The sequence below is a fragment of the Cannabis sativa genome, chromosome X (assembly GCF_029168945.1).
Source record: "Cannabis sativa cultivar Pink pepper isolate KNU-18-1 chromosome X, ASM2916894v1, whole genome shotgun sequence".
In the NCBI taxonomy this organism is placed as follows: Eukaryota; Viridiplantae; Streptophyta; class Magnoliopsida; order Rosales; family Cannabaceae; genus Cannabis; species Cannabis sativa.
This window is the reverse complement of record NC_083610.1, coordinates 57,267,472-57,282,507: the sequence shown is the minus strand read 5'-3', so window position 1 is coordinate 57,282,507 and position 15,036 is coordinate 57,267,472. Positions and strand designations below refer to the sequence as shown.

Genomic DNA, 15,036 nt, shown 5'->3' with positions numbered 1-15,036 from the left:
TTATCTAAAAAAATATTTTTCTAAGTGATTATGTAAAATTATTAGAGAAAATACAAAGAAAAAAATTATATGAGAAAATTTTAAAATAATTGCTGCGAAGTGCGAATCGTTTACTAGTTAAAATTAAAAAAATAAAAGAAATAAAAGAATGGTTAATTAGTAATTTTTCTTCACGAACTTTGACATGTACTAAATCATGCCCCCTGAATTTTTTTGACCGTTAAAAATTTCCCCTGAACTATTAAGATTGTTAAATTTAAGGATTTTTGTCTAATTTTAGTAAAAAAATTATAACATGAATGAAAGTTCAGGGAGCATAATTTAGTACATATCAAAGTTTGAGGGGTATAATTTGGTAGATATGAAAGTATGGGGAGTATGTTTTAGTACATAAACAATCACTGAAATAGTAAAATTGAATTAAATTAGACAAAAGTCTTTAAATTTAACAATCTCAATAATTTAGGAGGAATTTTTAACGACTAAAAAAGTTCAAGGTATGATTTAGTATATGAAGAAAAATTGCTAATTAGTCTAAAAGAATTAAGGCCAAAAAAAAAAAAAACTAATTTTAAAGAGATTTTAGAGTTATGCCTACTTCCCCTTCATATAGATAGATAGATGGATATATTGATTTTTGAGAAGAAAAGACAATTTCTTATAAGTGTGGAAACTGGAAAAGAGTTCGACAGTTCCAGCAAAAGACCAGATCCGAAGTAGCCGTAGCCATGATCTCGCAGTTCTTCGTGCTATCTCAGCGCGGCGATAACATCGTCTTTCGCGACTGTGAGTCCTTCTCTCGCTCTCACTCTCAAATTTTCTCGATCTATTTTTCGATAATTCTTACGTTAATCACGATAGTTGTCGGATAAGGTTTTTGGTTGGATCTATATAATAACGCAATTATTAGTCCCCAGATCAATTAACCTTACCAACTCGGATGAGTCCACTCTTAAGTCGACTCAGATCCAGTTCTTAATTTTCGTTTTCGTTTTAAACAGCTCAAAGATACGTTGTATATACATAGGTAATTTGCATTCTAATATTGTTGCTGTTTGGCATATGATTGATTCATTCTAGCAAAAATTATTTACGGATTAACTTTAAATGCTAATAAACTATTCTCACGATCCAAGTGTTGCTGCAATTAATTGGGCACTCTCCCTCTTTTTTAATTTTCTTATAAATAAAATTTTAGGAAATGATATGTATTTTTTTTTCTTCTCATGAATGTAGATCGAGGTGAAGTACAGAAAGAAACCGCGGAGATATTCTTCCGGAAAGTGAAGTTTTGGAAAGAAGATGGCCAAGAGGAAGCTCCCCCTGTCTTTGTAGGTATTATCTTACTGAAAGGTTGAAGAGTTTATTCATGCGACGGCTGTAGAATCTGTTCCTCGTTGATCATTTAACAAAAATTGTGAAAATTTTATAATCTTGATTTTTATGTCAGCGTATTTAACTTTGGTTTCTCTCAGTTGCTGTTGATTGTCGGATTGAAGCTTCAAAATAATTGTTATCTAACTACCCTCTGCTTTTCTTTAATGCTCATTTTAAGCATGTTCTGCTAGCTGTGACCGGAGTTGTCTTATAGTGATAGATCATTGATAGAACTCAGCCAATATCATGAAAAACCTCTTCTTTATTTCTGAAATCCTAGTCTCCAAATTAGAGACTAAAGCATACAAAAACACAGTAGCTAAATAAAGATCGCCAATCTCCACTTTGTCCAAAACTACCTCTGTAATCTGGTTTCAATCATTCTATACTCAACTTACCCAACTAACTAACAACCATATCCTACAAACTAACAATCTTACAACAATTACAAAACACTCAGCCACTAACACTAACAACTTAGTTAGTTGGTTCCTTTTGCACCTCACATAGGTCCCACCCTGATTTCGAACCTTGTCCTTAAGCTTGAGTTAGAAAAGTGGAACTTCATAACCTCAAAAGACTCCCATGTTGCTTCAAGCTTTGATAAGCCTTGACTTTTAATCAAACCTTCCACCTCTATTGTTGTTGTCTTCATTCTCGTTTGCATTGAGAGCATTATTGTTCCATCAATTTCTTGGGCTGAACTACTAAATCCAACTTCCAAGTGCTTTCTTTAGCTGTGAAACTTGAAAAAGGGTGGATTTAAGCTACTTCCAAGAATTCTAGCTTACTGCTACTTCCCCCACCTTACTAATTCCCTTACGTGGGCCATAAATTCTAGGAGCCAACTTCTCATCAACTCTTCTAGCCAAAGCCTCTATACCAAAGAGTTTAAGTGTAAGCAAAATGTATTCTCCCATGAGTCCCATCCAATAGTTGATCCCACTCCAATAAATGTTGATCTTGTGAAGATACTGCTGTAGAACATCTCGCACCACTCTTGGAGGTGCTCAACCATATAATGCTTTGAAAGGCGTCATTTTTATAGAAACATTAAATGTAGTGTCATTCCAATATTCACAGCAGGGCAGCCACCCTACCCACTTCTTTGGTTTGTTGTTTGTAGAACAACTCAAATATGTTTCTATACAACGATTCAACACTTCTGTTTGCCCGTCTCATTGCAGATATAATGAAATGCTACACTTCAATGCTACACTTCAACTTCATGCCTTGCAACATGAATAGTTCAGTCCAAAGTAGGCTGAAGAAAAACGTTGCTTCAGTGTAAAATGGTGGATTTTAATGCCCATGCATTCTAACATCCTCTCTAAGGAATTTAAGAGTCGTAAAGTGGCTATATTTGCTCAGTATATCCACCACCACAAATACCATATCAAACCCATTTGCCTTTAGAAGTTATTTAATAAAATCCTTAATAATTGCTTTGCAAACCATCCTTGGAAGTGGAATTGGTTACAATAAAGAATAAACCAACTTCGCTAAAGTTGAATAATTATTACATTGGCCAATGGCCACCACAGACTCTTGTAGATACTTCTTTATGCACTCATTCATTCCCAATACAACTCTGTTGTCATACATTTAAATGTTTAAAAAAATTTGAAGGACCTCCAATAACTCTATCACGAGTCTTCTTTGAAAACAAAAAAAAAGTTTTCTTCTTTTAATGTTTGAAATCGTTGCTCCATGAGTAACTTCAACTCAAACCAACTTTGTTCTCAGGGACTCATCAAAATTGTTATTCAAAGGTGACTCAAATCGTCTTTATATACTCAGGCACCGTACTATTTTGCTTAAGAGCAAAAAATCTTTGCAACATGTTTCCCTCCTTTGATGATCGATATTGTTGCACCATTAGCAACTTCAACTCAGGCCAACTTCGAAATAAACTTTTGTGATGTAGCCAGTGAGACCAAGAAAGTGCATCTCATTCAAAACAAACTATATCAACCTCCCATTTTTGAGCATTTGTAAGTTGATTTAGAGTGAAATATTTTTTACCCTAAAACTCCAAGAATTTGGGTTTGACCTATTTAACCCAGGCATATCTAGCTGTCGATTTGACTACCACATCACCCTTCGCCTCCATTGTTTTGATTTTTATCAATTTTTGCCTCCATTGTTTTGTTTTTTTATCAACTTTCGCCTCCATTGTTGTTGGCATGTATTGCGTGAAAGTTATCTTTGTTGTTGCTCCTAGTGTCCTTAACCTATGCAGACAAAAACTCATCCCTACTTGCGTCAATATCACTCCACTTTTCGCCATTGTCATGCTGCCTCCATCGTCTGCCATCATCTTGCTCCCTGTAAATTGTTCGCCACCTTCATTTAGGCTTGGCTCGTGACTTGTTGCTTTTAGCGTCCCCAACTCATGCACACAAACACTCATTCTTAATTGCGTCGATATCCCTCCATTGTCTCCCATCATCGCGCTGCCTCCACCATCTGCCATCATTGCGCTACCTCCACTGTTTGCCATTGTGATGCCGCCTCCATCGTCTGCCATCATCGTGCTCCCTGTAAATTGTTCCCACCTTCACTTAGGCTTGACTCGTAAATTGTTGCTTTTAGCGCCGCAACCCATGCACACGAGCACTCATCTCTAACTGCGTCGATATCCCTCCATTGTTTGCATCAGCGCGCCACCTCCACCATCTGCCATCATTGCGCTACCTCCACCGTCTACCATCATCGTGCCCTATGGATTTTTTGCCACCTTCAATTCGACTTGGGTTGCTGTTGCACCTCCTACTAGAGCTGCCACCAAGTTGTTGACTAGTCGGCCCTTGGATTAACCACGTCTCTTTGAGCTTCTCCGAACTTGCGCATTTTTTAAGCCGACACCATGTATTTCTCCAAATATGATAATTTCAACTATTCTTTGCTCATTATCTTTACTTTCTTATCTTAAGCTTCACCTTTATTCTGACCTTTCAACCTTACATTTTAGGATCTGAACTCTGATACCAATTGATAGAACTCAGGCAATATTGTGGGAAACCTCTTCTATCCAGAAACTATGAAGAGAAAGACCTACTTGTATCTACTCGCTGCTTTTCTTTAATGCCCATTTTAGGGATGTTCTGCTTGTTGTGACTGTAGTCGTGACGTAGTAAGTCAATTTTGGTGGGCTGGGAGCTCCGGAAGAATCTGCAATATTTCTTCTGCCGAGGGATTTTCATACAATGAATAGAATACTAAAGGGACATTTCGTTCTAGAAAATCTGCTATTCCCTATTCTGAAAATAGGATTTGTACAGGATATTCTTTGTGAGCAAAACATATTGTTTTGCGGTACACTTATTGGAATAAATTATAAGCTTAAAAGAAATAAGCAAAAATGACTGTTCACTATGTCATGAGTCAACAATAAAACCAGAATAAACATAAGGCAGAGCTACTGCATCAAGTAGTCTTATGATGATAGATCATCAATAGATGTAACATATGGCATATTCATAGATAATTATTGAGACATATTTTATTTTCCACTTTATCAAAAAAAACTATTTATCTATACTAATTTTATTTCTTTGCAAAAAAGTATAAATTTTGTTGATAATTTTCCAGCTATAATTACTTCCTTGTGGTATTTTCTGTGTTTGATTGAAGGATCTCTTTGTATACAAGTTTGATAAGCTGTACTAATTTGTTTTTTCATGTGCAATTGATAGAATGTGGATGGTGTCAACTACTTTCATGTAAAGGTTGTGGGATTATTGTTCGTTGCAACAACAAGAATCAATTTGTCCCCTTCTTTTGTCTTCGAGCTTTTACAAAGAATTGCCCGTGTCATCAAAGATTACCTTGGAGTTCTCAATGAAGATTCTCTAAGGAGAAATTTTGTACTCGTGTATGAGTTGCTTGATGAAGTCATTGTAAGATCCTATCATATTGTTGGACATTTTTGGTTGGCATATTTTTTAGCATCTATATTTATTTGCTAGGTAGTTTTGATATATGGTTGGAAATATAAGATTCAAAATTTCCTTTTCTTCTTGGACTATCAGTCACTTTTCTCTTGCATTTAGAAATTCACTTGTCATTGCTGTGGCCTGTATAAGTAGTGGTTGTAAGAGAGGAATGGTAGTCTCTTTGATAGCATTGTCTAATTGTTTCCTTTTAACTGAACTGCATCCTCTTTTTTGGTGAACATTGAAGTTTTTATAATCCTGGAAATTATTCTTACGTTTGTGATTTGTCTGTTGGAAGTGACTTGACTATCATTTTCTTCTGTCAGGATTTTGGCTATGTTCAAACAACATCAACCGAAGTGTTGAAGTCCTATGTATTCAATGAGCCAATTGTTGTTGATTCTGCACATTTGTCACCTCTTGGTCCTGCTTCCCTATTCATGGTATGTGATCCCACGTATTTTATTTATTCAATGCGTTGCATAATTAGTCTAACGGTATAATATTCCAATCCTGTTTTGACAATTTCTTCAACATTATGATTAAATCCTGAACATGTGGATGCTTGCAGCAAGGGACCAAAAGAATGCCAGGGACTGCTGTCACAAAATCTGTTGTTGCAAATGATCCTAGTGGTAGAAAGAGGGAGGAAATTTTTGTTGATATAATTGAGAAGATCAGCATGACTTTTAGTTCTAGTGTGAGTATTCCTGTCCTTTGCTGATTTTATTTGTTTAACTTTTGGTCCTGTTTTCTGTTTTTTAACATGATTGTAGACAAGATTTATGGATGATGCGATCCTCAATCTTGTTTTGAAGATGCCATTGTGGCGTAGATAGTTTGTACTAGGGCTCATATACCATAGTTGATATCTTGTTATGTATATCTTTATACTTCAATTGCTCAGCAGTATTACACCCTTTTTTTATTAACAGAACCTTGTTAATCACCAAGCATCAACGCATGTGAGCACTCATATTTTATCTACAAATATCTATAGAAAGAAATATGCATGTTTTCTTTCTTTCTTTCTTTAAAACTGAATTCTTCATTCTTGGCCTTTCCCTAAATTTATCTATAAATGCTTGCAAGTCTTTTGCTATCTTGACCTTTCTGTAAATTTAACTGTAAATGTTTGTAAGAGTATTTTACTTTGGCTGTGTGTTACTCATTTCGCCGTATCGTGTTAATGTTGTTTAACAGGGATACATACTGACCTCTGAAATTGATGGCACAATTCAAATGAAAAGTTATCTTACTGGAAACCCAGAAATTCGGTTAGCACTTAATGATGACCTGAGCATAGGAAGAGGTGGGAGATCAGTCTATGGTATATGTATTTTTCTTTTCCTGGATTTATTTTCTCCTAGACCCGGATGTCTTAGCTTCACATTCTGCATAAAAAATTTCTTGAATTCTTTTAAAGTAGTTGGAGAATATGGATGTATCATGTATGACTGAGTCACAAACTGATATAATTCTTTGAACTCTGAGGAGAAGCATCCAACTTATTATGGGTTTGTACTTTATGCAATAAAAGGGTAGAAGATAATTATTGCTTTTTATTGTTTAATAATAATCTTGTTGAATGTGGTCAAGCTTTATTTTAATATTCTTGTGAAGGTTCTCTTTCTTTTTTGACAATCTCACGAGACAAGGGTATTTCTTTCTGAAACAGACTATAGAAGCTCCGTCGGCTCAGGAGTAGTGATTCTTGATGACTGTAATTTTCATGAATCCGTACGTCTTGATAGTTTTGAGGCAGAAAAAACTTTGTCCCTGGTAAGTCAAATCAAACTTAGATAATATGAGATTGACAGTACTTGTTTAACTTTAAAGTATAAAATGATATGTTACACTTCTGATTTTTGCTAGGTTCCTCCGGATGGTGAGTTTCCTGTCATGAATTATCGTATGACCCAGGAATTCAAGCCTCCTTTCCGTATTAATGCTTTGATTGAAGAAGCGGGAGCCCTTAAGGTAAAACCACTTTAGCATTTTAGAGATTAAAAATATTCAAACTGACAAAAGCTAGTTCGATATCAACATATTGAAAGAATAGATGTGATGGTTTTATATGGCTATTATACACTACCAGAATTTTATTAATCATCAAATTTATATTCCTTATGTTGCTAATAAAATTCAAAATTACACTTTACTTATATGAAGGGATTGTTACTAGTACTGACTGATATTTACTATTTTACTTTGGAATCGTCCTTGTAGGCTGAGGTGATTCTGAAAGTACATGCAGAGTTTCCCTCTAGCATTACGGCAAACACTATTTCTATACAGATGCCACTGCCTAAGTATACTATGAGGTAAATTTGTTATTACCTTGCTTATCTGTAAATTTTCAAGGCTAAAATTGATTTACGTTGTTTTAGTTTTTTTGGCTGAATGGATCCTTTCAAAAGAATGGGATAATTTGCATTGATAAGTTTCTGCCTCTTTTCAAGATTATAAAATTCAGCTGGAAGATATCAATTATGGGGTGTTTGGTGTAAGAGTTTCATTTGATGGTTTTTTAGTTAGTTTAGAGGAGTTGAGATTAAGGGAATCTCAAACTCAAAGTATTTAAAGAGTTTGAGATTACCCCAAAAATAAACTTAAAAGTTGGACCAGCTTAATCATAAGCATTCCACTAACATCATACCAAACATAGGTTTGTTTTTCATTTCCATTTCCAAGAGTCCAAACTCTCACATAACAAACACTCCATTAATATAACCTGCTCACATTCTTTTTGGTCCAATTTGTTTGCAAAGAACTTACATAACTTCAAATTCTGTTTACCTTTTGATTGAAATAGATATTAAGAATACTAGTGCTATAGGTATGTCAATATTGGATGACGTTTGGATCATCTAATTATTTGAAAGATGAGATGACCTTTTGTATAATCAGCAAAAGATCATTTGGTCCGTTGGCTTAGCTTTTATAAACTCTTTTTTAACTTTTAGGATGAAAAAATCCGTCAAGATGTGTGGATGAAAAATAAAAAGTTCTTTTTTAATTTAGAAGTCTTTTTGGGAGAAGATAGGATTTCTAGCTTCTCCCAAAAGGACTTTTCTAAAGCTATATTTAAATTTGGAATAATTTACATACTTCCTAATTTACTCACAAAAGATCTTTATTTAGTGACATCCAAACACTTTGAAAATAATTTTTCATTAAAAAATAATATTTATATAATAGTTATCTTAATAGAAAAAATAAGTTACAATGTTTACATATCTCATACATTTAGTTATAAGCAAAAGCTTTAACTAAACGGGGTTTTGGTAGTTTTTGTGTTTTATTTTTATCCCTGTTATTAGATTGGTAGGGAACTGAAGTCCGAGGCACTCACACATACACACCCACTCACCCACTTGAGCTAGTGGCTTTGGTAGTCTTTGTGTTAGAAAAATTTATAAAGAAACATTAGGAAGAGCACTTTAAAATTAAAAAGGGAATTGTGGAAGGTTACTTACCGTAAATTTCTAAATGCAGCAGCTAAAACATTACGAGACAGGCTCTGTTTCTTGTCGAGTATTTGCAACTCTTTTATGGTAACTAATATTTTAATGAACCGTCAAAGGTTTATGATCTAGGTGCATCAAGAAGCCAACTGGAAAACCTTGGGAAATTAACATACATATATTTGTTCCATAAATTTTTCAATTTTGTTATTTCAGAGCAAGTTTTGAGTTGGAAACTGGAGCTGTTGGACAAACTACAGATTTCAAGGAAGCTAATAAGAAGCTTGAATGGAATTTAAAGAAGGCAATTATTTTTTATCTTTGCCCTCATGTTTTTTCAGTATTTTGCAATTTTGAAGTGAAACAGATGCACCTGATTTCCTCTTGATGCATTTACTGTGCTCAACTGAAGAAAGAAGATGAACATTTATTCATATTAATGTGTTCAATTCAAACAGATTGTAGGTGGATCGGAACATACACTGCGAGCAAGGCTAACATTTTCACAAGAATCGCATGGTATGATTATTTATTATTGACATTCAATTATTTTAAATGTATACTCTTCTCGTTACTTTTATGAGGTTGCTTTCCTTCCCATGTTCATGCAACATATTTGCTTAATGCAGGTAATATAACAAAAGAATCCGGTCCTGTTAGCATGACATTTACCATACCAATGTATAATGCTTCAAAGCTTCAGGTAGGCTAATTTAATTAATGTGGTAATTACCTCTGTAAAATCTTAACCGTTGGCTGGATACAGTGAGGTAGATCAAGTTTCTACAAGTACTTGCCACCAGTTTACTGAATTGTTCTCCAGAAGAAAATCCTATGAGATGGTTTAAGTGTTAGTGTGTTAACACTGTCAAGTACTGTTAGATGCTCACGTTACATGACTAGACTTAGCGGGATAAAAGATTTGAAGTTGATGATTGATTATATCTATGTTATGAACTGGTAGTGATTTGTTAATGGTGGTTTTATGTGAAGAGCATCGCCTCCTAATTTGGTTCCAGTCATCAAAATCTAAATTTATCTTCCATGAAAGCTTAAAATCTCTGCCTAAAGAGGGCAAGTAAGATAGAGTACTGTCACAACTTTTAAAGGGTGTACGAGACCAGCTTAATTGAATGAATAACTTAAAATGATGGTATCTATTGGGATGCAGGTGAAGTACTTGCAGATAGCAAAGAAGTCGGGGACATACAATCCATACAGATGGGTGAGATATGTTACTCTGTCCAATTCCTACGTTGCTCGTCTGTAAAATGGTAAAGCATCGGCTGCACCAATCTCCGGGCCTTTTTCTGGTGATTTTTTCTACATCAGCTTTTAGAAACTGCCTTTGTGTTTTTTATTTTTATCTATTGCGATCCTGTAAACTGCTGTTGTCTAGAACCATTTTGATTGGTTTAACGTTGCAGACTCTTGAATTGTTAAGTTTTCATTTTCCTTTTTTTTATTCATGGAACGAAAGTTCAAGTTCAGTTATTATTTGTTTCAACTTTTTTGGGTATGATATATGAAGATACAATACTCCTTCAGAAAATAAAAAGTAATAATAATGAATCTTTCAAGCCAAAGGAAATAATATTTTTTGTTGACTTTGACGAAAATGTCTGCCTATAATATGGCAGCCAGCCAGCATTGAACCAAATTGATTTGTGAGAATTAGATCTATGCATGAAAGCAAGCAAAAATGCGTCTAATATTGTTGACATCGAGGAAGATCTTTGCCAAAAGACAATGCATGAACTGTCTGGTAATCTTCCTGAATAATAATATTGGGTTAGTCATACATTGAATAACAAGTATCAATGGTACTTGAATTCAAATTTGATAATTGAAGCACATGGATTAAGCCCAGAAAATAACTTATGGTTTTCCTTTTGATAAATCAAGCACTAGGATTCAGCCCAAAAACTAACAAGCAGGGTTTTTTTTTTCTTATTCAAAAGACTGCAATCACAAATTGAGTGCTTTCAGTGGATTTGGTACAGGTACAGCTCAGCTGAACTCTGAATCAAAGTCCTTTGAGTTGTCTTCTCTGATTTTGGTTTTAGAGTTTTGTTTTTAACTTTTAAAAGAGACGTGTTTAGTTAGAAGTAATGCTACTTGAGGCTAGGCGACAACTCAATACTTATAGTTTGTATTCAAAGAAAACACGCAAAACCAAGTGTAACTGACTTGTTTGCATTCTCTTTTATCTTCTTCTAAAGGCCCACTAAATTTTGCACCAGCTTCAAAGAAATAATAACTAGACATGACTATGTTTGTCTTCTACCCTTTCTCTCTCTCTCTCTCTCTCTCTCTCTCTCTCTCTCTCTCTCTCTCTCTCTCTCTCTCTCTCTCTCTCTCTCTCTCTTTCATCACTCCCAATAGTTTGTCCACTCTATACAATTTTTTTCTTTACAAAAAATAACTCTTTCAGTTTATACATGATCTTTAATTTTTACGTTATATCATTATAATTATATTATAATTATAAGAGGGGCTATTTACAAAAATATGGGAAAATGAAAATAAATGTTTTAATATATATGGCATAAAAATGTTAATTACCCTAAATATGACATTTTTTTTAAAAAAAACTTACAAATATGGAAAAAAGTCATGAGGAATGCCATAAAAAATTTTAAATTTGTGTGTTTTTTTTATTTTTTTTTAAAAATAAAACACTAAAATAAATAAAAAAAATGATCTCAACTGTAGATGTTATTTTTTTTTTACAGAAATTAAACTTGTTTTTTTTTTATTTAAACTACTGTTTGTTTTTTTATTATTATTTTTTGTTAAAAACTAATTATTTCATTAAAAGCATCAGAAAAAAAAATCAGTTTCATCAAAATCATTCTAAAAAAAAAAAACAATTTAAAAAAATATAATCTAAAAATAATACATACTTTACATTGGAAGAAACTAATAATTTCATTAAAAGAATAAAAAACTAGTTTCATTATGTTATTACAAATTTTTTTATTTAAAGTTACTTTTTTATTATTTTATTTCTAGGTTCGAAACTTATACTTATATTTTGTTTTTAATATTAGTATGCATGGTGTGCTGTTTTGATTATATTTGTGATTAGTATTTTTGTGTGTGTATTTTTTTTTATTTGATTGTCTGATGAAACTGGTTTCAGTTAACTTTATAATTAACATTTATATTTTGTTATGATTTTTTATAGCGTCAAAACTGGTTTCACAGGTTTTAACTGTTCTGTAATGGGGTTGCTCCATTTTTATGATATTATTGTATTTTTTTAGTTTGTATAAAACCAGTTTTATTATTGTATGATATTTGAACAACAATTTTTATTTTATTTTAAATAATCAGTTTCTGACACACATATTATTTTATTATTTTCATAACTGGTTTTTTTAAGTAACTAGTTTTCATAACTGTTTTTTTTTGTTTTTACTGTTGTTCATAATTGAGTTTTAAGTTTCAATTTTTTATTTGATTATTTTAAGAAACTAGTTTTTATTTGTTTGTTTTTATTTTGGTTGTTTTACTAACTGGTTTATCACATTCCACAGTTTTTTTTTTGTTATTTTCTTATGGTTTTTATTGTATTTTCATCTCTTTAATTTTCTTTATTTCTTTATTTCTCTTTGATTTTAATTTCTGTTTCTCTTTGTTATATTTGTTACATAATGTATGTTTAAATCAATTCTATTTTTTGAGCAAGCAAATAAAAATTAAATGCCAAAATAAAGAATGAAGTTAGAAGTTTGGTTATTAGGTATTCATATAGAATTTATATGTTCAAAACTGATTTTTAAATTTAGTATCGTTTGCAAAAGTTTAGTTATTAGGCATTGTGTATATTTCATTATGTTATTGATGAAACTATTTTTTTTTGCCTCTTTAATGAAATAATTAATTTCTTTTAATATTGATGAAACTGGTTTTTAAATTTAGTATCGTTTTTAGATTGTAATTTTTTTCATTATCTTATTGATGAAACTATTTTTTTTCATTCTTTTAATGAAATTTTTAGTTTCTTTCAATGTTCATGAAACTAGTTTTTAAAGTTTGTATTATTTTTAGATTATGATTTTTTATATTGTTTTTTTTTTCATGATGATGTTGATGAAACTGGGTTTTTTTTTTCTGCTGTTTTTAATAAAATAATTAGTTTTTAACAAAAAAAATAAAAAAAAAACAAATATTAGCTTAAATAAAAAAACAAGTTTAATTTCTGTGAAAAAAAATAAGATACAAAAATGTACACTTATTATATATATTTATATATATAAAAAAGAGGAAAAAAAATAGCTTGAGAAAAAAAATTAAAAAAAAAAGAGAGACACAAAGAGAAATTAGAGAAAAAAAAAATAAAAAAGAAAATTAGAGAGAGAAGAGAAAGAAAGAAAAAAAAAAGGTCAGCAACTAACTTAAAAAAGGAAAAGAAAAAAGAGAGTCAAAATTGACTAAAAAATATATAAAAAAAGACAAAAAAAAAAAACTTTTTAAAGCTTTAATAAGTAAAAAACAATAAAAAATTAAGAAAAGTATAAATGTAATTTTTTTTTTGTCAAATTATAAATGTAATGTTTGAAAAAAAAAAGTTAGTATTTGGTGTAAACATTCTAAATAGAAAGAAACTTTAAAATGTAAATGTAAAATAAACTAAAAAATAATAAAGCTAATTAAGTTAGAAACAAAAACATGAAGAGAAATGTAAGTAAATGGCCTTATTTCTAACTTTATAGATAGCTAATGTCCCTTTTTTAAAATAATAAAACAAATGTCATTTTTTACTTTTTAATACCTAAAATACCCTTAATTATATAAAAGGTATTATATGTTTTATTCCTTTAATAGAAATTATGAAAAACAATAGATCAAAACATCTCTATTGAATTTTTGTCAACTATTTTTTTCATTATATAAAAGATATTATATGTTTTATTCCTTTAAATTTTGTTGTTGTTGTTGTTGCTGTCTAATATGTTATTTAAGCATATAATTAGTTTTTTTTATTAATATATCGTATGATATATAAACAATATACCTTAAACCAATATACATATATCACAAACTTAAATTAATATACTATTAAATGAATTGTTTTCCACAATATACAGTAGCATACAAAAACTTATACTACAATCATAAGCAGATATACCATAGTCAAAAATTAATATACCACCAGTATAGTAAAAAAAAAATTATACAAAAAACTTAATTTAATATTCCACAAGGTTTTTTTTCTTGTTCTTTCTTTCATGAAATACCAATGAACATAAAATCAATATACCTAAGTCAAATTTAACTATACCTCATACTTAAATTATTATTTAATAGTTTTTTTTTTCTTTCTATCCTTCACGATATACATATCATATACAAACGATATACCTTAGACCAATATAAATATACCATAAATTTAAACTAATATACTATTAAATAATTTTTTTTCCACGATATACAATAGCATATAAAAACCATATTCTGCAATCATAAGCATAAATACTATAGTGAAAAATTAATATACCACCAGTATAGGGAAAAATATATATATATATATATATATATATATATACCAAAAACTTAATTTAATGTTCCACATGTTTTTTTTTTCTTTTTCTTTCCTTCATGATATACTAATTAACATAAAGACAATATTTTCTAGTGAAATATAACTATACCTCAAACTTAAACTAATATTCCACATTTTTTAATTTCCGTCTTTCGTTCATTATATATCATAGCATAGTAAAATAATATACTACAATCTTAAACTAATATACTACATTTCAGTACTTTCAAAAAAAAAAAATATATACTACCTTTCAGTTATTTCAAAAAATATATATATATATCTATACTATTTTTCAGTTTTTTTAAATATATTATTGCATATAAAAATGATATACTATTGTGCAAAATAACTATACCAAACACTTAATTATTCAAGGTTATAATTGTAATTTTATCATCAAATTTTTAATTGAAGGGATATTTTGTTAATTTTTTTTAAAAATGGACATTTATTAACTTAATTGTTAGATTTAGGGCCATTTTGAATTTTGGCCCAAACATAAAAATATGGGTTTGGATAATAGGTTTACAAAAATATGGCATATCAAATACCATAAAAAATCTTAAAAGTGAAAAAATGCCATAGAAGAGTGACAAACCTATAAATGCCATATTTTTGTAACTTTTTTTACAAAATCTCATATTTGATGTAATTTTCACTTATAAGATATACTTTTTCACATTATATTTTTTTTTGCTTT

The 15,036-nt window shown here is 30.7% G+C and overlaps 1 protein-coding gene across 2 annotated transcripts; it reads left to right on the top strand.

The window, feature by feature from the left end:
• The first annotated feature begins 550 nt into the window (after positions 1-550).
• LOC115715804 (AP-4 complex subunit mu) lies at positions 551-10,368 on the top strand. Of its 2 annotated transcripts, none has more exons than XM_030644484.2 (13): positions 551-786; positions 1,237-1,331; positions 5,076-5,279; positions 5,642-5,758; positions 5,887-6,015; positions 6,519-6,627; positions 6,994-7,097; positions 7,191-7,295; positions 7,545-7,639; positions 8,999-9,086; positions 9,241-9,301; positions 9,412-9,485; positions 9,954-10,368. In XM_030644484.2, exons 1-13 carry the CDS (start codon positions 729-731, stop codon positions 10,050-10,052), a joined length of 1,338 nt encoding a protein of 445 aa, XP_030500344.1. In that variant the 5' UTR covers positions 551-728; the 3' UTR covers positions 10,053-10,368. The 2 variants fall into 2 exon arrangements, with proteins under 2 accessions (XP_030500344.1, XP_030500337.1); XM_030644477.2 differs by having other exon boundaries at positions 6,519-6,645.
• Positions 10,369-15,036: the final 4,668 nt, after the last annotated feature.

Coding starts and splice junctions, on each gene's coding strand:
- LOC115715804 (XM_030644477.2), top strand. CDS start 729: ATGATCTCGCAGTTCTTCGTGCTATCTCAGCGCGGCGATAACATCGTC. Junction 6,016..6,518: donor GCATGACTTTTAGTTCTAGT/GTGAGTATTCCT, acceptor GTTGTTTAACAG/GGATACATACTGACCTCTGA. Junction 9,486..9,953: donor ATAATGCTTCAAAGCTTCAG/GTAGGCTAATTT, acceptor ATTGGGATGCAG/GTGAAGTACTTGCAGATAGC.